Source organism: Geotrypetes seraphini, chromosome 4 (assembly GCF_902459505.1).
Source record: "Geotrypetes seraphini chromosome 4, aGeoSer1.1, whole genome shotgun sequence".
Lineage (NCBI taxonomy): Eukaryota > Metazoa > Chordata > Amphibia > Gymnophiona > Dermophiidae > Geotrypetes > Geotrypetes seraphini.
The window spans coordinates 107,973,201-107,995,402 of record NC_047087.1 but is presented as its reverse complement, the minus strand read 5'-3'; the positions used below and the strand labels follow the sequence as shown (position 1 = coordinate 107,995,402).

Below are 22,202 nucleotides of genomic sequence, written 5' to 3'. Positions count from 1 at the left end.
CGCAGGTTACTGAGCAAGATGAGTTCTTTAGGATTAGGTAACACATTGACGAAATGGGTTGGGAGCTGGCTTGGGGGTAGGCTCCAAAGGGTGGTGGTGAACGGCACCCCCTCCGAAATGACGGAGGTGATTAGTGGAGTACCACAGGGCTCAGTCTTGGGCCCAATCCTATTCAACATCTTTATAAGAGACTTGGCAGAAGGGCTTCGAGGTAAAATAACATTATTCGCCGATGACGCCAAACTGAGTAATGTAGTGGGCAAATGCACAACAGACGAAGATTCAGTGCCCGACAACATGATGCACGACCTACTCCTACTGGAGCGATGGTCTAGGACATGGCAACTCAACTTCAATGCCAAAAAATGCAAAGTTATGCACCTGGGCAGCCAGAATCCATGCAAGTCTTATACCCTTAATGGCGAGATCCTAGCAAAAACGGTAGCAGAACGAGACTTGGGGGTAATCGTCAGTGAGGACATGAAGTCTGCCAATCAAGTGGAGCAGGCTTCGTCCAAGGCAAGACAAATCATGGGCTGCATACGAAGGGGTTTCGTCAGTCGTAAGGCAGAAGTCATTATGCCATTGTATAGATCCATGGTGAGGCCCCACCTGGAATACTGTGTGCAATTCTGGAGGCCGCATTATCGCAAGGATGTGCTGAGACTGGAGTCGGTGCAAAGAATGGCCACCCGGATGGTCTCGGGACTCAAGGATCTACCATACGAAAAACGGCTTGACAAATTACAGCTATACTCGCTCGAGGAGCGCAGAGAGAGGGGGGACATGATCGAGACGTTCAAGTATCTTACGGGCCGCATCGAGGCGGAGGAAGATATCTTCTTTTTCAAGGGTCCCTCGACAACAAGAGGGCATCCGTTGAAAATCAGGGGCGGGAAACTACGAGGTGACACCAGGAAATTATTTTTCACTGAAAGAGTGGTTGATCGCTGGAATAGTCTTCCACTACAGGTGATTGAGGCCAGCAGCGTGCCTGATTTTAAGGCCAAATGGGATCGGCACATGGGATCTCTTCACAGGGCAAAGGTAGGGGAGGGACATTAAGGTGGGCAGACTAGATGGGCTGTGGGCCCTTATCTGCCGTCTATTTCTATGTTTCTATGTTTCTATAAGGGCTATTAGGGTGGTAGATAACGGGGTCTAGGGGATTCTGGAGGTGGTTTGGGGGGCTCACCGTGATCTATAAGGGAGCTGTGGTGAGATAATGACATGGCACCCTTTTTGTGAAGTTCACAGCAGTGCCCTGTAAGGTACCCCACTATTTAGGTGCCATGTCTGGGTGTTCAGTCCATCACTTTGCAGACCCCTCCCACGTCCAACAGGGCTTGTTCTAGGCGTTTTTGACTTGGACGAAAAGTTGGATGAAAATGTGGTATAAAGATGGATGATTTAGCGACTTGAATGATCAGATCGGCAGGATGTATACTTAGACGATTTTCGAAACAAAAAAAATTTGGACGTATTTTTCGAAAATGTGTCCTAGGCTGTTTTTTTTACTTTGCACAACTTGCGAATTAGACGAAAACGGATTTAGACATTCCTTTCGATTATGCCCCTCCACATATATATATATATATATATATTCATAAGGTCACAGCAATAAACAAAGCACTTACTGTAGCAATGTACAATTAAAGACATACTGCTTCTCTTTGGCCTTTAGCTCTTAATTTACTTCCTCCTGATGGCTACTTTTCTTTTGTGTGGGCAGAATTAAATACTTTGTTTTCTCCCTTACCACATTGTTCATCCCTTTCCCCAACCTTTTTATTTTTATTGTAATCTCTGATTCCCTCTTTCCCCATATTCTCAATTGTTTTTCTTTAAGTTTTGTCTTCCTTTTGTTCTTACCCTATTTAATTTGTTGTTGGGTTTTTTTTTTTAAAATTTTAACTTTTTATTGTAAACCGCTTAGATTTGCCTTCTGGTTTTATATTTGCGGTATATTAAATAAACTGAACTTGAACATATAACGATGTTTGCTCTCAAGGTGCCACATGCTTGACCTAGCACCAAGTTTGCATGAGGAACACAACAAATTGCAGCATTCTGCTGAAGAAAAATTTGTGGTGATCAATATGAGTCTCCTACTCTTGATACAGTGCTAGAGATGAAACTTAATGCTAGGTCGAGCCCATGGCACCTTGGGAGCAAATGTCATCATCTTTACGCTAAGAGCTTATGAACATTTTTTTTTACTGTGTTGCCTGAGTAGTGATTAAAGTTTGTTTTAAGACCTTTATTAAACAGTACATTGGGTGGTTTGAGGAAATAGTTCATGATTATGACCAGTTTGAACACACCATTTAGGTTGCCAAAGGCTAGTGAAGTTATACACTTCTCCCTCCGTATTCACTGTGATAGGGGATTAACAGAACCGCAAATACAGAAAAACCGCGAATAACTTTTTCATGTGTTATTCACTGTTTTCTATTAAAAACCATTGTGAATATGATGAAACCGCAAATAACATGGTGGGAGACCTGGTCTGTTCCTGAAGGAGAGGCAAAACACGGTGAAGAAAGTGCTGGAAATCAGCTATTTTCTCTGTAAATGCTTGGAATCAATGATTTCTCTATGCAAGCTGACGTAATTTGGGGGGAGGAGCCAGCAAGCTAAAAACCGTGAATAATTGAAACCGCGAATACGGAGGGAGAAGTGTATAGCAGAGAAACTACCTTGGTATGAATTTAGACGTGATACTCATCTGAGACTCTTCCTTTACACAAATATTTTCACTGGCACAGGTGTGCATTTGGAACCTTATGGCTTTAATATTTGTGCAATTTTTTTGTTCTTTGAATTTGATGGTTTTTTTTATTGCGGTACTATAGCTTTTATTGGAGCAGACTATGGATTATCCCAAAATGTATGTGATAGGTGAGCTTTCGAGGCCTACAAAGTTTCTCATTCAGTCAGTGGCGTAGTAAAGGGGGGAGGGGGCGGACCGCCCTGGACTCCATCTTGGTGAGGGTGCCGGTACCTCTCCACCCCCTCATGCCATGCTTGCACCCTCCCTTCTCCACCCCCCTGTACCTCTGTAAAATCTTCAACAGCACGAGCACCTACTCTAGCCTGCTGCTTGCACCAGCCTGGCTCCCTCTGAAATCACTTCCGGGTCACAGGGCCAGGAATTGATGTCAGAGGGAAAGCCAACACCAGCGCAAGCAACAGGCCGGAGAAGCTGCTCATGCTGGTGAAGGGAGGGCATGAGTATGGCATGGGGGCGTGGAAGAAACAGGAGGGGAGGGGGTTGATGCGGAAGGAGCAAGGGGGGCAGAGAGGAGGGCGTGGGGGTGTCTCCTATTCTTGCATTGCTACTGAATTCAGGTAAGGCTAGTTTTTTTCTTCATGCCTCATTTTATTTCCTGGTATGGTACTGACTTGAGTTGTTATCCTTGACAGGAAAATGAACAGAACACTTCTCCTTTTTAGTATTCCATAAATATTGCAATGTTCATTGTTTCATTTTTAACATGGCCCTGTTTTCAAGTTCACTTGGCACTTATTGAGTCTTCTTGATAATAAACCAGCTGTCCATTATTGGATTGTCACCTCTGAAGCATGAGGTTGCATCCACTTAACTAATCAGAGCTTCTTACAAACAGGAGGAGCGTGATCGTTTATTTCAGGAGATATTTCTTACCCTGTCCTGCAGGCACATTTAGCCGCTTAGTTTTTCAGGACTACCATAGTGAGTAGATGTGAGATTTCCCATTTCAGTTTTATTTAATACTAGTGTTTAAGCCCGTTGCATTAACGGGTGCTAGAATATATGTCTGTCTGTCTTTCTTTCTGTGTCTCTCCCTGCCCCTGTCTCTTTCTTCCTTTCTTTTTCTGTCTCTTTCCCTCCCGCTGTCTGTCTTTCTTTCTGTCTGTCTCTCTCCCTGGCCCCCTATGTTTGTCTGTCTGTCTTTTTTTCTGTCTCTCTCCCTGCCCGCTGTCTTTCTGTGTGTTTGTCTTTCTGTGTGTCTGTCTCATGCACTGCCTGCCTGTCTTTCTGTCTCTCTCCATGGCCCACTTCTGTCTCCCCCTACAGCAAACCAAGATTGCTCCCTGGCCCCTTTCCCTCCCCTCTCCCCACTTCCCTGTGCAGCAGCAGCAGCAGCATTCCCCCCCCTTCCCTGTGTAGCAGCAGCAGCATTCCCCCCTTCCCTGTGCAGCAGCAACATTGCCCCACCTTCCCTGTGCAGCAGCAGCAGCATGCCCCCCTTCCCTGTGCAGCAGCAGCAGCATCCCCCCCTTTCCTGTGCACCCACCCCTTGCCTGCTCCTCATGTCCTGGAATAGCCCTTTTCCCTTCCTTTTACCTCCCCCCTGTCCAGCAGCACCCATTCCATTCTCCCTGTCCTGCAATAGCCCTTTTCCCGTCCCCCGTCCAGCAGCACCCTTTCCCTGCTTCCCCTGTCCATACGCCCCGCAGAAATCTACTTGCCTGGGGATGGTTGCGACAGTGTCTTTGAAGCTACTGTGTTTAATTTCAAAGAAAAGCACTGCGCCTCGCTATTGCTGGCCTCGGTGTCTTCTGTCCACTGCGGCCAGCCCTAGCGGAAACAGGAAGTTGTCAGAGGGCAGACCACAGTGGAGAGAACAAGGCAAGGCTAGCGGCAGCATTGTGCAGTGCTTTGCGGGCGGGTGAGCAGGCAAGAAGGAGGAGGGGGAAAAATAGATGCTGGCAGGGGCGCCTGTGCCCTCCCGTTCCGAATCAGCAGCAGCAGCGGTTTCTCTGGCGGTGAGTGAGGGCGGGAGGAGAAAGTCGCCGGTGTGTTCCCTGCCTCTGTGTTCGAAAATGCAATTCGGCACGGACCCAGAGACCACGGTCGCAGGGAACACGCAGCACTAAGTGCGCATGCGCGCTTAGGGTTTTATTATAGAGGATACCACAAATAATAAAAAAAAAATGTCTAAGTGGTTTACAATAAAAATGATAAAAATAGGGGTTAAGAAAAGGGTAAATTACAGTAGGAGGCCTAAAATACAAATCATAACTTTAGAATTTAGGAGGAGAAAGAATAGCTGAAGTTCAATTACTCTAAAGCACATAAGGATGGGAGGAAGTAAGAAAGAAATACAGAACAGTGAATTGCTGTGCTAGGGTAACTCTGAAAAAAAAAAGGGTCTCTAGTGTATGCAGATTTATTGTGGCAGTTTTGAAAACCTGATGGGCTACATGTGCCTCCAGAACAGGGTTGGGAAGCACTTTTCTTGGAAAAACAAGGGTGTCCAAGTCTTAGGGCTCCTTTTACTAAGCCATGTTAGCGGCTTTAGCGCGCATGACTTTTCATCACACGCTAACTCCCATGCTACTCGAAAAACTACCGCCTGCTCAAAAGGAGATGGTAGCGGCTAGCACGGCTGGCGGTTTAGCGCGCGTTAAACCGCTAACGCACCTTCGTAAAAGGAGCCCTTAAACTCGCGGCCTGCCAGGTACTATTTTGAGGCCCTCGATATGTTTATCATAATCACAAAAGTAAAATAAAATAGTTTCTTGATCATATGTCTCTTTAGCTATAAATTACAATATTATTATTAAGACTTAGCCAAAAGGAAAGATTTATAAACTATAAAGAGTTTTTACCTCATGCAAAATTGTCATTTCTTTAATAAGACATTAACTATTTTTTCTGAGGCCCTCCAAGTACCTACAAATCCAAAATGTGGCCCTGCAAAGGGTTTGAGTTTGATACCACACTGATTTAGAGGGTAGTGAAAGGATTTCCTGAAGTCAAAGCTCTGGCCAACCTTGCAGCTTTGATTGCACTGAAAATGTCTTGTCATCTCTTGGCAGATTAATTTCTTATAGTGCTATGACTGTGAAATACAATGTGAGCATATGCCTTCCAGCACAAATAATATCATTCCCATTGACATCAGGTCTTCCAAAGTTGTGGCCTAGCAATTAAGGAGAAGAATGCCATTCTGAAAACTGTCGCTCTTTTAATTGCTTTTCACATCCCAGCAGTGCGAAAGGGTTACAGGATCCAGGCTGATAAAGAGAGAGACTCCATGAAGGTGTTGTACTATGTGGAGAAGGAACTGGCCCAGTTCGACCCTTCCCGACGCATGCGGGAGAAATGTGAGTGATGAGAGTGCTCTTTTAGATCTTGTTTTCAGGAGATCTCGACTGTGTGACTGGTCGAGAGATATTTCTGTCTTCTGTGTGCATATTGGTATTATGTAAATTGTACACAGTGGAGGTAATTCTAAAACGAGGGCACCTACGTTAAGACACTAAGACCATGTGTAAATGGCCAGAATACCAACGTATACACACATATGATGTACATTGGTGCATAAATGGCAATATTCCTGCTATGAGCTATTCTATAACTCGGTCCCTAAATGTGATGGCGCACAGTTTGAAGGTGAAGTTCACACACGGGTGGAATGCATAGTTGCGTATGTAAATTATAGCACACTATAATTTACATGCAGTTTTCAGCAATCTAGATGCAAGCAATTGTTGTTGTTAAAGCTGGTGTGAGAGGTAGGGCATATATTATATACAAAAATTTTCACTGCTACCCTAGTATTCTGTCACGGAAAGTTCACACCCACTTTTATTTATAGAATAGATTCCAGTCAGGCACCTTCTTGGTGTCTATAAAATAGGTGACCTTTTACAGAACTGCCTGCTGTAGTTAGGCTTGAGATAAATGCCTGTTGACTTTGTGCAAGAGACTGGATCAGATTTGGCTGGACATCAAAAGAGTGATTTTGTAAATTGTTTTCAAGCATAAAACACTGATTTAGACATGTAAAGGTGCTCTTATGAAATTAGGTCAAGCCTAATAGCAAGCACTTTACAAGCTGGCATGTCCTTAAACAGGGGGCGATTCTATATCTTGGCATCTCGGGTTTAGGCATACCAATGCCATATGCTGCACGCCAGTTCTATCATGGCATCTATGTGACAAGATGCCATTATAGAATACTTCAACCAAGAAAAGCTAAGGCGAATGATTTCGGCAGGAAAAAGGGAGGTCCTCGAAAGAACCATCTGTTTGGCGAAACATGTTGGACTATCTTTCCTCCCTGGCCATTAGGACCAAAGCAGTTTCAAAAATAAATTATGACTAGTAGGAGTAAATAGTAAATACTTTTTTTCAGTAAACACATTAGAAAATATATACTGTATATTAAACACTAATGACGAGGAGGGTGCATAAATCTTAGATCAGTGAGAGCAATTGAGCTGTTAACTGGCACCGCTGAAGCCTGTTGAATTACTATAGGAGAAAAGGTTACATTGATTGGCAGTGCTTGGTTTATGACCGCATAGAACTGAAAGGTATTGCGGTATATAAATGGCTTGTTATGTTATGTTTGGTTGATACATTCTAATTCAGCCTTGGGATAGAGATTATAGTGCAACTAAGTGTTTGGTTATAGAACACTAGCATAAGTTGGCATTGGTGTGCTTACGGTTAGGCGTGACCATTTATGCCGGGTCAATGGCAGGTGTAATAGGGTACACTTAAGTAATGTAAATGTCTGTATTTCCACACTGAAATTATGCACTTGTTGCATCGTTTGAAACCAATGCTTCCATCATATGATTTTCGAACTGTTGTTCAGGCCATGGGCATGTCGCGACTTGATTACTGCAATGCTCTATACCTTGGAATAACAAAGGCAAGATGCAGGTTATACAAAATGCAGCAGCACATTTGATAATGGGTTTGTCTAAATATGATCATATTTCACCATATCTCAAAAAAACTCCATTGGCTTCCGGTTGCCTTCAGAGCCCAATATAAAGCAGTGATGATTTGCCATCAATTTTTGTATGGAAACATCCCAGAATTACTTAAAAGCAATATACTCAGCTATACATCAAAAAGATCTCTGCGTTCTGAGAGTTTAGCTTTACTGAAGACATCCATGAATCCTAGACTTGTTGAGACGGGTAAAAGGACTATTTGTTGCACAGGAGTTAAGTTATAGAACTCCATAGTGGGTCAGATATGAAATTGCTGTGAAAAGGGTAGGTTTAGAAAATTATTAAAGACGCAGCTTTTCATGGATGCCTTTTTAAAATTTTTAGCTAAAATTGAGGAATTATCTATGAGCTCTTCTATTTCCCTGAGGATTGTATGTATCTTCATTTTATTATATGAGTATCTTATTATGTATTTGCTTTTATTTTGTCATCATTTTAACATTGTGTCTGTAAACTATGTAAACCATTTAGTTTTAAATGGTATATAAATTTTTTAAATAAATAAAATAATGGCAAAAGTGCCTATATTTCTTTACAAAACAGGCTCCCTCCTGTTCTTTTAACCAAGGTGCCCTGTAATAAAATTACACTACAAGTCTGCTCTGCTTTTCTGCAGATAGTAACACCATTTCTGAACTCAGCTCACTTCAAGAGGACAAGAATTTTGGCCGGTCCTACAGACAAGTCCATCGGAAGACACTCCCTTCATCGCGTGACCATGATGGTGATGCACAGTACTGGTCTAGTGTGGTGGGGACTGCAACGAGACCTGGGGTGTATTCTACCTACAGGGAAGAAAGAGAGCGGGAGAGCTTCAGAAACAGGTGAATGCTGTATATAGACAAAATGCAGGGAGACATGTGCAGCTACGAGATGGGGGATGATTAGAAATGTGTTAGCAGTGCAAGAACGTTAAATGTAGTTTAACAGCTTTCTATTGAAATATGAAATACAGCAATAGAAAAATGGTGCTCATACAGGGCCCCTTACAGAGCCAAAGTTAGATGCCTAGATAGAGAACTTTTCAGCACCCCCTTTTAATACAGGCTAGAATGTACTGCTCTTTTCACATCTTTGGGTGGTAGGAGGAGATTGGTGACCACTGGGAGAATAAGGGAGGATCGTGCTTTAATTCCTCCAGTGATCATCTGGTCAGTTTGGGTACCTTTTTAGCATTTAGATGCTTTTAAAACAGGTCTAGCTCCAAATGTATAAAAAAAAGCCCAGGACGTTTTGTTAAAGGTTTGATTATGCCTGCCGAGCATCCAAGTCCTAAGCCCACCCAAAACACGCCTCTAACATGCCTCCTTACGATTTGGATGCACTGGAGACAAAACGAACATAGAAAGAACGAACAGAAAGAAAGTCTGTTTGGAGAATGCCCACTTGGATGTTTTGATTAGTAAGATTTCCAAGTGCTAGTTTATGCTGTTTTTTGTTTGTCTATCTTTTTTTGAAAATGAGCCCCATAGGATTTTATTGTAAACCGCTTAGATTTGCCTTCTGGTTTTATATTTGCGGTATCTAATATAATAAAACGCTAGGCCACGCATGCGCACTCCCATCCCGTGCGTCCGTTTTCCGTGAAATGTAGAGCATCTCAGATAGGAGTGCGCATGCGCCCGAAACACTCTCTCTCCTCCCCCGAGACGGATGTCGGACACGGCGGCTGTCGGCCCGTGCTGTTTTTTGATCTGCCCTGCTCCTTGCCTGAAGTCCTCTCTCCTCCCCCAAGGCGAATGTCGGACGCGGCGGCTGTCAGCCGTGCTGTTCTTCGGTCTGCCCTGCTCCTTGCCTTACTATATTTTTAAGTTGAAAGACGAGGCAGTGGCTCCTCTCAGGATCCCCACCTGCGTCGGAAGTCCGATGCAGTCGGGGATCTTGAGAGGAGCCGCCGTGTCTTTCAACTTAAAAATATAGTAAGGCAAGGAGCAGGGCAGAACGATCTTCAAAATGGCGCCAACTCTATCTCCGTTCCTCCGGGGGGGAGGGGGGTCTGGGAGGAGAGGGATCGCGGCCACTCTGCGCCCCCACCGAGGAGCCCAGCAACTTTCCGCTGTCATTTGCCGCCCCCCCCTCTTCCCTTACCGCGGGTCTGACTGACGATTTAAGCAGCGTGTGCAGCACTCTTCACACGCTGCTTCGGGCCCTTCTACTGCCCTGATTTGCTCCGGACGTGCCAGAGTAAATCAGGGCAGTAGAAGGACCCGAAGCAGCGTGTGAAGACTGCTGCACACGCTGCTTGAATCGCCATGTGTAGTCGGGCCCGTGGGAAGGGAAGGGAAGGGGGGGGCGGCAAAGGACTCGGGCCCGCGTTTGTAGTCGCGACTGTGGGAAGGGAAAGGGGGTAGAGGAAACGCTAATGCTGCTGCACAGGGAACTGGTGTGGGGGGAGGGAAATGGAAGGGGGAGCGAATGCTGCTTTGCACAGACAGACAGAGGGAGGAAGGGAGACAGAAAGACAAGAAGAAAGACACAGGGGCAGGTGCACAGGGAACTGGGGTGGGGGGAGGGAATGCTGCTTTGGACAGACAGACAGAGGGAGGAAGGGAGACAGAAAGACAAGAAGAAAGACACAGGGGCAGGTGCACAGGGAACTGGTGTGGGGGGAGGGAAATGGAGGGGGAGGGAATGCTGCTTTGGACAGACAGACAGAGGGAGGGAGGAAGGGAGACAGAAAGAAAATAATAAAGACACAGGGGCAGGGAGATATACAGAAAGACAAACAGACAAAGGGGGCCAGGGACAGAGACAGACAGTAAGAAAGACAGCGGGAGTCACGTCAGGAGGGGTGCGGGATGCCGCAGAGGGAACTTTTCCAATGGGTGCAACTGGGCGGCTGTCGGGAGCCTCTGATCAGGGGCAGAGCAAGGTAAGTGTATCATAGGGATAAGAAGGAGGAGGGGAGGAGAAAAAGGAAGGGACGCCTACTGCTGGACAGGGGGAGAAGGAAAGAGGTGCTGATGGACAGGGGGGGTGAAGAAAAAGGAATGGAGGCCTAATGTTGGACAGGGGGAGAAGGAAGGTGCTGCTGGACAGGGGGGAGGTAAAACAAAGGGAGAAGGGCTGCTGCTGCATAAGGAGACCTGTGAAGGGGTGGTGATGGACACAGGGGAGGTAAAAGGAAAGGAGAATGGACAGGGGGAGCAGGCAAGGGATGGTGATGAACAACCAAGGAAAAAGAAAGACAGAAAGAAAGAAAGCGGCTAAGGAGAGAGAGAGAGAGAAAGAAATAAAGAGAGACACACACACACATATATTCTAGCACCCGTTAATGTAACGGGCTATAAGACTAGTATTAAATAAATTGAACTTGAACTTTTTTTAGGTACATATATTAAAATCAAGAAGCTGGCAAAAGAATCAATTGGATGGCTAGATGTCAAAAGGGGCACTTAGGGAAGACAAGGCCATAGCAAAATGATTAAGGGCTCCTTTTACAAAGCCGCATTAGCGGCTTTTAATCATGACTTTTAATCATGTGCTAATCCCCGCACTAGCCAAAAAACTACCACCTGCTCAAGAGGAGGCAGTAGCGGCTAGCGCGGCCAGTGGTTTAGCACGCGTTAAAACCGCTACCGCGCCTTCGTAAAAGGAGCCCTAAATGAATTTTTTCTTTGGTCTTCACCGAAGAAGATGTGAGGGAGATACCCGGTGCAAGAAATAGTATTCAGTGTTGATGAGTCAGAGAAACTAAAACAAATCTCTGTACACCTGGAAGATGTAATGGGACAATATGACAAATTTGAAAAGTAGCAAATCACCTGGACTGGTGGTATATATCCCAGAGTACTGATAGAATTGAAAAATAAACTTAGTAATTTCTAATTAATCTTTAAAATCCAGCATGGTACCAGAAGACTGGAGGGTGACCAATATAATGTCAATTTTTAAAATGAGTTCTAGTGGTGTTCTGAGAAATTATAGGCTGGTGAGTCTGATGTTGGTGCCAGGCAAAATGATAGAAACTATTATAAAGAACAAAATTACAGAACATATATATAAGCATTGATTAATGAGACAAAGCCAACACAGATTTAGTCAAGGGAAATCTTCCCTCGCCGATCTACTGCATTTCTTCAAAGGGGTAAATAAACATGTGAATAAAGGTGAGCCAGTCGATATTATGTATCTGGATTTTCAAAAGGCATTTGACTATCTCATGAAAGACTCCTGAGGAAATTAGAAAGTCATGGGATAGGAGGTGATGTCCTATTATGGATTACGAACTGGTTAAAAGATAGAAAACAGATAACATGGTTAAATGATCAATATTTTCAACGGAGAAAGCTAGTGCATAGTGTTTATATTGGAAATTCAGACCATGGGAAATCACCAATGATCTTCCATATTCTGTGGCGATACCGGAAACTGAATGCTGGCACCATATCCAGCGACTGACATTAAATTTCCAGTTTATTTGTGGCTAACTGAGACAGAGATGGCTAGGCCAATATTCAGCGGCTAGCTGGCTAAGTCTTAATGTCCAAAGATATACCACTCTTTTAGGTGGCTCTACCTAGCAGCTGAATAAAGCCAGTGAGCTGCTGAATATTGGCAGTCATCTGACTATGTCACGCGAAATAGCTGATCATCAGCCAATCCAGTGAGCTGAATATTCAGTGAGAGACAGCCGGCTATCTCTCATTGAATATTGCTGGATAACTGGCTATGTGCTATTATCTGGCTGTGAGCCATTCCCAGCCAGCTAAATAGCACTGAATATTGGCCTCTATGTGTCTGCTTAATTCAGTTTCATTCTTTCTATAGCCAGCCAAGACCAACATCTGAGCTTCTGGAAAGAAAGGCATTCCCTGTAGGTGTCCAGGCTGTGTCTACAGATGAGCTAGTTGCCTTTGCTGATTCATACAAGCAGAGATCCCGCCGGGCAGAAAGCCGGACAGAGAGCCGAGCAGAGAGCCGAGGTTCAAGCAGGTTAGAGAGACCTGAGGTGCGAGGCCGACCACAGTACCAGGACAGCTCATTGGAAGAGTATTACAGCAAGAGAAATCGTGGCCGGGAACAGTTCTCGGACTCTGAGAGGGGCTGGTCATTCAGTCCAACCAAGTTGCGAGCCCCTGAAGAAAAGCACCCTCCCAAACGGGTTGGTAGGATGGGGCAGAGCTATGATGATGCATATCTGAGCAGTGTCCTTGACAGGAAGTCAAGAGGTGGAGAGGAAAGTGGCAGCACTGTAACGCCATCCAAAATGAGTTTGCGGCAAACTGGAGGGCGTTATGGCTGGTCAACATCATCTTACAAGTCTCCAGGAGAAGAGAAGGTGAAGCAAGCAGAGGAAGAAGACTCTCTTCCTCCTTACAGTGAGAAAGAGCTTGGCAAGGCTCCTCCATATCGTACACGAGAGCACAGTTACCTCAGCTCCTCAGAAAAGAGGAAGAAGAAGGAGCAACCCAATAAAACAGTGAGCAAGTGTTCTTTTCGTATCCAAATGTAATGGGGCAGCATGGGGGGATGACGGGAGGATGGGAGATGGTGGTATTCTCTGGCTGTCATGTAGAGAACTAGGGGTTTTGTAGCTTACTATCCTTCTTTAAAAGTTTACAGCAGAGAAGAGGATGGCCTTCAGAGTTTTCCTGTATCTCTCATCTTTCCTTATAGAGAGGTTAATTACTGCAGCCTCCTCCTGTACCTTAGAGTAAAATCCAGATCCTTTATTAGCTATTATTGCTCTTGTGTTTACCCTATCTTTAGTTTCTCTGACTGCTTCAGTAGTACTGACAACAAAGAGCAGGAACCTACGATGGGAGTCAAGTCAAGGTCTTCTTCTAGTGAGAAACTGAAAAGGCGAAATATAATTTTTATTAAATTAAATTACAGTAGGTTGGGGGGTGGGGATGGCTTTCACACAGGTAGAATCTAGAGCTTTTAAGTTTTTATCCTTTGCATAGTTAAGGAGCATTGTCTGAGATTTGCGGGATATTTGCTGTTTCCTGAATTACTAATTGAATATTCACTCCTAAATTATGGTGCATGATGAGAGAAGTTGACAGGGATGTGCACAGGCAAAAAAAAAAAAAAAAAGGCTCATTGTAAGAATTTGCAGAAATTATTTCAATATTTGGATGCTTCTTTGGTTCATTTCACACATTCGGTTTAATAAAACATGTTTTAACATGTGTTGCAACTTTCTAAGGCATGCAAATAAATTCATTGATTAATATGGATTAAATTGAGTTTGGGTGCACTGAAAATTTTAAGCTACACCGAATGAGTGCTAATGAACGCACATCCCTAGAAGTTGTCATAAACCATTTCTGTTACCTGTTAGTGTTTTGGAAGTGAGAACTCATCATGGTATGCATGGGGCTATAGTTTGTTTGCCTGAGGCATGGGCTAGCTGAATAAACGGGTTGCTCTGCTTTCATATTTATCTTTTGTTTATTATTATTTTTACAGGGTGATTTTCCAAACAGGATGTCTCTGGTGGTCTGACATTGTTAAGGCTTAAGGAAGATTCTATCAGGAGGAGGCTGTAAGGCAGTCCTGTATATGAGAGAGAGAGCCATGAGCCACTGTGCTCTGAGGATCCTCCCTCTCGATATGGAAGATCTTTCAGTTCCCTGTTTCTTCATGAGAACACAGGGCTTCTGCAGATGCACAGATCTTAAGCCAGAGGTCTTCTGCACAGGACCCACCCAATTCATTCACACATGGACAACCAACTAAAGTCAGATGGGTGAGGGGTAAGGGGTGATAATTGACAAGCTTACAGGTTTTTCTGCCACACTGGAGTGGGGCAGTGTTATCCCTCCTTCTAAAGGTCCAGAATCCCAACCTCTCCCGTAGAGGGATGATGCTCTCTCTACATGCAGTCCTTAAAGTTGGAGACTTCTTTTTTTTGTATCTTTTATATCCAGAATTTCCACTGTATGGTTATTGTCTCTGAATATTAAACTCTCAGTTTTGCAACATAGTGGTTACTAACGCCCAGAGGTCCCATGGGATGGGTGCTGTCTCGGTTTCTAGAGAACCTAGGGTTTCCGAGAAGAGTGGGGATGTCTATGTTGACTCTCCTCATTTTTCCCTGGAAGATTTCTATACTTAAAGTCCAAACCATGTATTGGATTAAGGGTGCTGTCTTTCTACTATATCTCTTTTCTACTAACTTCTCCTGTGGGTGTGTTCTCCTTAGATGTCTTAAGTATTTGATTAGTGGGAACCTTCTATTCCTCTTTTTCCCAAGGATCACACAGTAGAAGGGCTCCTAGCTCTGGCACTTGTAGCTTTGTCTTCATTTCACATACTATGATAATATCCCATGTTGTGTACAGACAACCATAAAAGAATGACAATGAAATTCACTGTCCTGCATCCACTGAATTTCTTCATCAGTTAGATATGGGCCATCTCCCCTCAGAGCTGAACCACAGATGCACCTGTTTCTTATTGACAGCTGCAGTACTACAGACGAAATGGCTGATGGCATTTTATCTTTTCTTCCTTTGTTTTCAGAACTGCAATCAGCTCTGCAGTGAGACCAAGATCTGAGACTAACAGATTTGCTACAAACTTTTTTTGATTGTAATGAGATTGTGGAAGGCTTTTCTTTTTCTCTGTGGGTTTCAGTGTTTTCACAATTTTCCAGTTGGATCAATTTAAGGTTTTCACGAGGAAAAAATGCCTTGGATGTGATTTTTCAATGATGTTTTGTGCACTGAGCTCCTCAAGCAACATCCTCAAACTTGGTCAGCATTATTCTTTACCTGAAATCAAGAAGCTGAAGTTCTCCCCTCCTCCCCCCCCCCAAATACTATTCGTCACTGACATATTCAAAGGGCTCAACCTCAAAAACAGTTTTTCCCATATCAGACCGTGGAAAGGGTGCATCACCTGAAGGGCTCATAGGTAGTGACAAGGTTCTGTTGTTGTGCCTGGCTGAGGATTTGGAAAATTGCAAACTATTTCTTCATTGTGGACTACCATTCTTCCTATAACATTAGTTTTTCTCCTTTTGTGCTCCACTCCCAGCATCTGAGCTAAGATTCATTACCTAATTGAAGAATTAATCATACTAAGCCTTAAATCTATCTAAACCTTTAGCTGAATCAGAAGACTCAATCCAGTACATCTAAGGGGCAATTCTATAACTTGGAATCTCAGTTTAGATGCCAGAATGGTATGCAATGAGTGCATATTCTATCATAGCATCTAAGCATGCCTAAGCCATTATAAAATACTAGTGTAAAGCCGCTGTGGCTTGCGGAACTTTAGTTGTGACCACTTATGCTGAATCAATGGCTGGCATAAGTTGGCATGCCTAAGTGCACCATGTAATGTATGTAATTATAGTATTCTATAAGTTGTGTGCATTACTTAGTGTCGCTGCCCTTCTTGCTGGTACCCGCTATAGCACTTATGTTTATTGCTTCTTGAAATACCATTTTTTCTAACTGGTAGGGTTTACAAAATAAAATCAATACGCTGCTTTGGATAGGAACACCATTATATCATTCTAGAAAAGCGACATATATACTACAATGAGATGAAAAATAACACAATGAAGGGTCAGGGGACTGAGAAAAGGGGAACCAGGAGACTGTAAGTGCCAATTAAGGCACCACTTATGTGCACAAGATGGATGTAACTGCATGTGCCCAGTTATAGAATTACTCTGCTGATCCAGACGGATTATCATGGTATAGCTTTGAGATAAGCAAATTAACCAAAGGATAGGGAAAGCCAACATTCCTATCACATTTCACATGAAACTGAGTTTTCACAGGGGGCTGGCTATCACACACAATCTTTACTATAAAATATATTTTTGTGTTCAGTATGAAAATACAAATTGCCATAATCAATACTTGACTTTATTCACTACTTCAGCTTCCAGGTTTTATACATATACAACCAATATGGTCATGTTTTGCTAAACGGATTACTTCAGAGGTGAATGGGTACCAGTCGGTGTAAAAGTCTAAACCACCAAACTTTTAAAAACCTTATCTCGGGCTTGGGCCTACAATTTTATATGGCTTATTCTTTTTCTTGCAAACTGTTTGCCTTGTTGTTTCTTTGGATAATAAATACATAAGATATGGTAGGCATGTGCATGCAAAACCAATTTAATGGCATGTTAATATACAAATTAAGCACATAATTAAAAAATCTAAATCAGCTTAACACAAATATCTGAATAAAACATAAGAAAACCCTCCAAAATCAGGAATAAAACCCCTCAAAATAAACTTAAAAATGTTTTCCTGTGCACATCCTTACCATATGGTACAATTAAACAATTCTGTCAACATTAGATTTATTAGTATAGCTAACCCAACTGCAAAATTGGCTTTGAATATTTGCCTGATAGCTGTGCTAAAGCAGTTGTGTCCTGGAAACAGCATTTAAGGGGTAATTCTATAAGGAGGGTATAAACATTTAGATGCTAGGAATATGCTTATACTCGCATATGTGTTCACATTCTCTTATAAATGACAGTATTCCGGCTATGTGCTATTCTATAAAATGGGACTTAAGTGTGATGATGCATATAGTAACATAGTAAATGACGGCAGATAAAGACCCGAATGGTCCATCCAATCTGCCCAACCATACATGCTCTATAAATTAATTATTTAGTTTAAATGGTCTTTTTTCTTAGATATTTCTGGGCCAGAAACCCAGAGCCCTGCCCGGTAGTGTGAATAGTTCCATCTAGTGGAGTCTCCATCAAAGTTCACTTCAGCCCATCTTAACCATCCCAGCCTTCGAAGCCCTCCCCAGCCCGTCCTCAACTGAATGTCCATATACGGGATGGTGTACACATGGATAGGGTACACTTTTACACTCATAGAGGGACATTTTCGATAGGGCGTTCATTTCAGAATAGAGACATCCAGCTCATAATGGATAAAATGAGCATCCATCTCGCATGTATTTTCCAGCAGGAAATACATGAGATGGACATCTGTGTGCTGAGGATGTCCAGCACGAAACTGGAACATCCAAAATATGAATGGCAAAAAAGCAGGGAAAAGGATGTCTGCCTGGCAGCATTCGTAGAAGAATGACCACACATATGTTCTTGTAGAGCAGAGGTTAGTGCAGTGTACTTAAAGCCAAGAAGGAATCCAGGTACAAGTCCCACATTAACTCTTTTATGTTGTAATTGTGAGCCCTCCAAGAACAGAAAAATACCTATGGCCAATCTGGCCAAAACAATTGCCAATCAGGGGCTTCCTTAGGTTCAGCCCTAAGGAAGTCCCTGATTGGCTCAGGCGCCTTAGGCCCCCTCCCCGTGTATCACATGATGCATCATGGCGGGGCCTAAGGCCGGCATTGCGTCGCGGCTGGGTGGAGGAACAGGAGGACTTTGCGGTTCCTCCTGCTCCGGAAGATAACATTTCATTGCTGGAGGCCTACAGAGCAAGAGGGACTGAGCACCCCTCCTGCTCCCAACTTACAGGTAGGGGGGGGGCCATGCCGATGGCAGTGTGGGGGTCCCAATGGAAGGAGAGAGTGGGCATCCCTCCTGCCATATTTTTAAGTGAAGTAGTGGGGGGAGCGTCAGGTGGTATGAGGGAATGGTTATCCCTCCTGTTTGTCGGGGGGTGGGGGGCATTTTTTTGACAGGTCTGCCTGTCTTTTATTCATTTTATTTTTATGGGGTAGATATTTTATGTGTGTAACACGCAAAATATCAGTGCCATGGAAAAAAATGAATAAAAAAGACAGGCAGGTCTGCAGCAGTCGGGTTTTAGGATAGGAAAACCCGATTCATAACAGCCAAGCAATTGTTAGTGAATCAGTCGCTTGGCTATTTTGCATGGGGTTTAACTCATTTGCATGGGTGGATCGCATGGGATCATAAACTAGGCGGTAGGCCGTTTAGCGAACCGGGTCAGAGAATAGGAACTGGTTTTGCGATCGTCGTTATAGGATCAGCAAGTTTAGTGAATGTATGTCCCCTCCGTGAATACTGTAAAAAAAATTCCTGTGTGTTACTTAACCTTTGGTAAAGCAGTACATAAATGCACAGTTTTGCCACAGCGTTGTAAATAGAAACTTTAATCTAAAGCAAACTAATCTAGTGATATTACATCACTTCAATTTGAGGCAGCAAAAAGATTCCTAAAATAATAATGACACAGGAGGTGAGAGTGGTTAAAAGCCATATTGGTCTATCCAGTCTGCCCAGTATGATCTGCCTATTTTTAAGTAGGTATTGCTAAAATTGACCCATGGTCTGCAAGTATTAATGAAAGAGGCTAGGATCTTAACACCAGTTCTGCATTTTCATACATTCTAGGGCTGGTTGCAGAAGTTCTGTCTATTGTGAGTCAGGTCCTTCAGTGATCACCCCCCACCCTTGAAGGATGGTTTGGCATTTAAGTACTGGCACTTTTTTGCTAGAAAAAATGCATTGGATAGATCGTCATATCAATGTAGTATGTGTCACCCAACAACAACTCCACTCATCCCCCTTCATATTTTACACGACCTATCAACTCCTTACCCTCCATATCATTCCCAGTGCAAAACCTAATGAAAAGTGGTGGTTTCTTCCACTACCTGTCCTGGTAGTCCATCTCAGACCTTGTTCTTAAACTCTGATTTTTACAAGACAACTACTTAGCTGACACTAAGGGCACCTTTTACTAAGCTGCGCTAACGGTTTTAGCGAGCGCGTAGCATGCGCTGCATTGCCGCGTGCGCTAGACGCTAACACCAGCATTGAGCTAGCATTAGTTCTTGGTGCATAGCGCAGGGTTAGCGTGCAGGGCAATACAGCGCGCACTAAAAACACTAGCGCACCTTAGTATAAGGAGCCCTAAGGTACAATCTCTATCTCTATCCGAGGGTACTGAAGGAACTTAGGGAAGTTCTGGCAGCTCCACTGGCTGACCTTTCAATGCTTCTCTAGAGTCGGGAGTGCTACCAGAGGATTGGAGAAAGGCAAATGTGGTCTTTCTCCACAAAAGTAGAAATAAGAAAGAAGTAGGGAACCACAGGCCGGCAAGTCTGACTTCCGTGGTTTAGTAAATGAATGGAAACACTATTAAAACAGAGAATAATTCAGTTTCTGGAATCCAGTAATTACAGGACCTGAGGCAACATGGATTCACTAGAGGCAGCTCTTCTCAGATAAATCTGTTCAATTTCTTTGACTGGGTGACCAGAAAATTGGATAGAGGGAGAGCGCTGGATGTGGTGTATTTAGCTTTTAGCAATGCCTTTGACAGTGTTCCACACAGGCGTCTAATAAATAAACTGAGTGCCCTCAGTATGGGTCCCAAAGTGATGGACTGGGTCATAAACTGATTGAGAGGAAGGTGACAAGGGATAGTGGTCAATGGACGTCGCTCTGAGGAAAGGGATGTTACCAGCAGTGTGCCTCGAGGTTCAGTTCTTGGGCCAGTTCTTGGGCAATATCACTTACATTTTTGTAAGTGATATTGCTGAAGGGCTGTCAGGTTAAGATTTGCCTCCTTGCACATGATACCAAAATCTGCACTAGAGTAGACACCCCTGATGATATAAATAACGAGAAAGGACTTAGCAAAGCTTGAAGAATGGTCTGAAATTTGGCAGCTAAGATTTAATGCTAAGAAATGCAAGATCATGCATTTGGGCTGCAAAAACTAAAGGGAACGATACAGTTTAGGGGGGGGGGGAGAACATTTGTGCATGAAAGAGCAGCAGGACTTGGGTATGATAGTATGTGATGATCTTAAAGTAGCCAAACAGGTTGAAAAGGTGACAGCAAAAGCTAGAAGGATGCTAGGATGCCTAGGGAGAGGTATGGCCAGTAGGAAAAAGGAGGTATTGACGTTCATGTATAAGACTCTGGTGAAACTTTATTTAGATTATTGTGCACAATTCTGGAGACTTCACCTTCAAAAAGATATAAACAAGATGGAGCCGATCTAGAGGAAGGCTACTAAAATGGTCGGTGGTCGTTGTCATAAGGTGTATAGGGACAGACTTAAAGATCTCAATATGTATAATTTGGACGAAAGGCAAGAGAGAGGAGATATGATAGAGGCGCTTAAATACCTATATGGCATAAATACGAATGAGGTGAGTCTCTTTCAATTGAAAGGAAACTCCAGAGTGAGAAGGAATAAGATTAAGTTAAGAGGTGATAGGCTCAGGAGTAGAGAGTTGCGCGGGGACAGAAATCCCACCCATCCCCACCTATCCCTGCCAGGATCCTCTCCGTCCCCACCCATCTCCGCAAGGAATTACCTCCATCCCCGCCCGTCCCCATAAAAAGCAGCAATTACTTCTGACAGGATCATCAATTCCATAGTTTCTTATGTGTTTGCACTGCTGTTTTCCTTGTGGAATCTCTTTGGTGGAACCCTTTTTTTGTTTTCTGTTCAGGTAATTAACTTATAAACCCCCTCTTTTACTAAGGCTGATGTGTCTATTATATTATATGGATGAACCCTCTTTCAAAGCCTTCCATCCCCGTGGGAGTCCCATTGGCTAGAGGGGGGTCCCCATGGGAGTCCCGTGGGCCAGAGGGGGGTCCCCGTGGGAGTCCCGTGGGCCAGAGGGGGGTCCGTGGGTTAGGGGGGATTCCCACGGGACCCGCGGGATTCCCACGATCCCCATTCCCATGCAGACCTCTACTCAGGAGTAATCTAAGGAAATACTTTGTTATAGAAGTGTGGAATAGTCTCCCGGTAGAGGTGGCAGAGACAAAGACTATGTCTGAATTCAAGAAAGCGTGGGACAGGCAAGTGAAATCTCTTAGGGAGAAGAGGAGACTGCACCTTGGATGCTGCGGATTGGCAGACTGGATGGGTCATTTGGCCTGTATCTGCTATCATGTCTCTATGTTTCTAAGTTTTATAGTAATTCTCAAAGCTAACAAAATTATTTGAAATGACCAAATTCCAGTATAATCCTGTATTCCCCATGCTCATTAGTGATATTTGCATTTTATTGTTCAGCACAGGACTCCTAAACACAAAGCTACATCATAAAACCCAACTCTACCCATCTTATCCAACAACTTCTAGGGATCCTGATCCTTCACTAAATTGCAGCTCTCCTAACTCAACAATTACACCATATTGCCTAGCCAGGGGCATCTATTACAAGACATAATGTGGGCAATTCTGTAAATCGGTGCCTCAATGCTGTTTGCTGTGCATCAATTCTGTTGTGGCATATTGGTAGCAAGATTCCATTATAGAATACTAGTATATGTCAGCATTGAGGTGCCAAGAAACAAAAAAATGGAAGTGACATACTTGTTTTAAAGCACAGGTGATTCAAAACTGCAACTCATGTATATCTCTTTAAGTGCTCAGAGAATGAGTTGCCAGACTGCGGAACAAGTCCGCATGATGGAGCGTCTGAGTAATCACCTCTAATCATTGCACGTGAGACATGTTGTACACATTCATATTCAAAGTGTTATTGTTATATGTAGGAAAACTGAAAATCTTGAATGATAGATATGTTACCTGTACAGATATTAGTGT

The 22,202-nt window shown here is 43.6% G+C and overlaps 1 protein-coding gene across 3 annotated transcripts in view; it reads left to right on the top strand.

The window, feature by feature from the left end:
• Positions 1-17,263, top strand: part of ILDR2 (immunoglobulin like domain containing receptor 2) — a 301,315-nt gene extending 284,052 nt beyond the window's left edge. For 2 of the 3 annotated variants that reach the window (XM_033943344.1, XM_033943342.1), the window contains exons 7-10: positions 5,980-6,096; positions 8,360-8,567; positions 12,514-13,165; positions 14,161-17,263. In XM_033943344.1, the coding sequence (XP_033799235.1) occupies positions 5,980-6,096; positions 8,360-8,567; positions 12,514-13,165; positions 14,161-14,196 (1,013 nt within the window). In that variant the 3' untranslated portion in view covers positions 14,197-17,263. The remainder of the gene's footprint in view (positions 1-5,979; positions 6,097-8,359; positions 8,568-12,513; positions 13,166-14,160) is intronic. The other variant, XM_033943343.1, reaches the window with a different exon arrangement.
• The last annotated feature ends 4,939 nt before the right edge of the window (positions 17,264-22,202 follow it).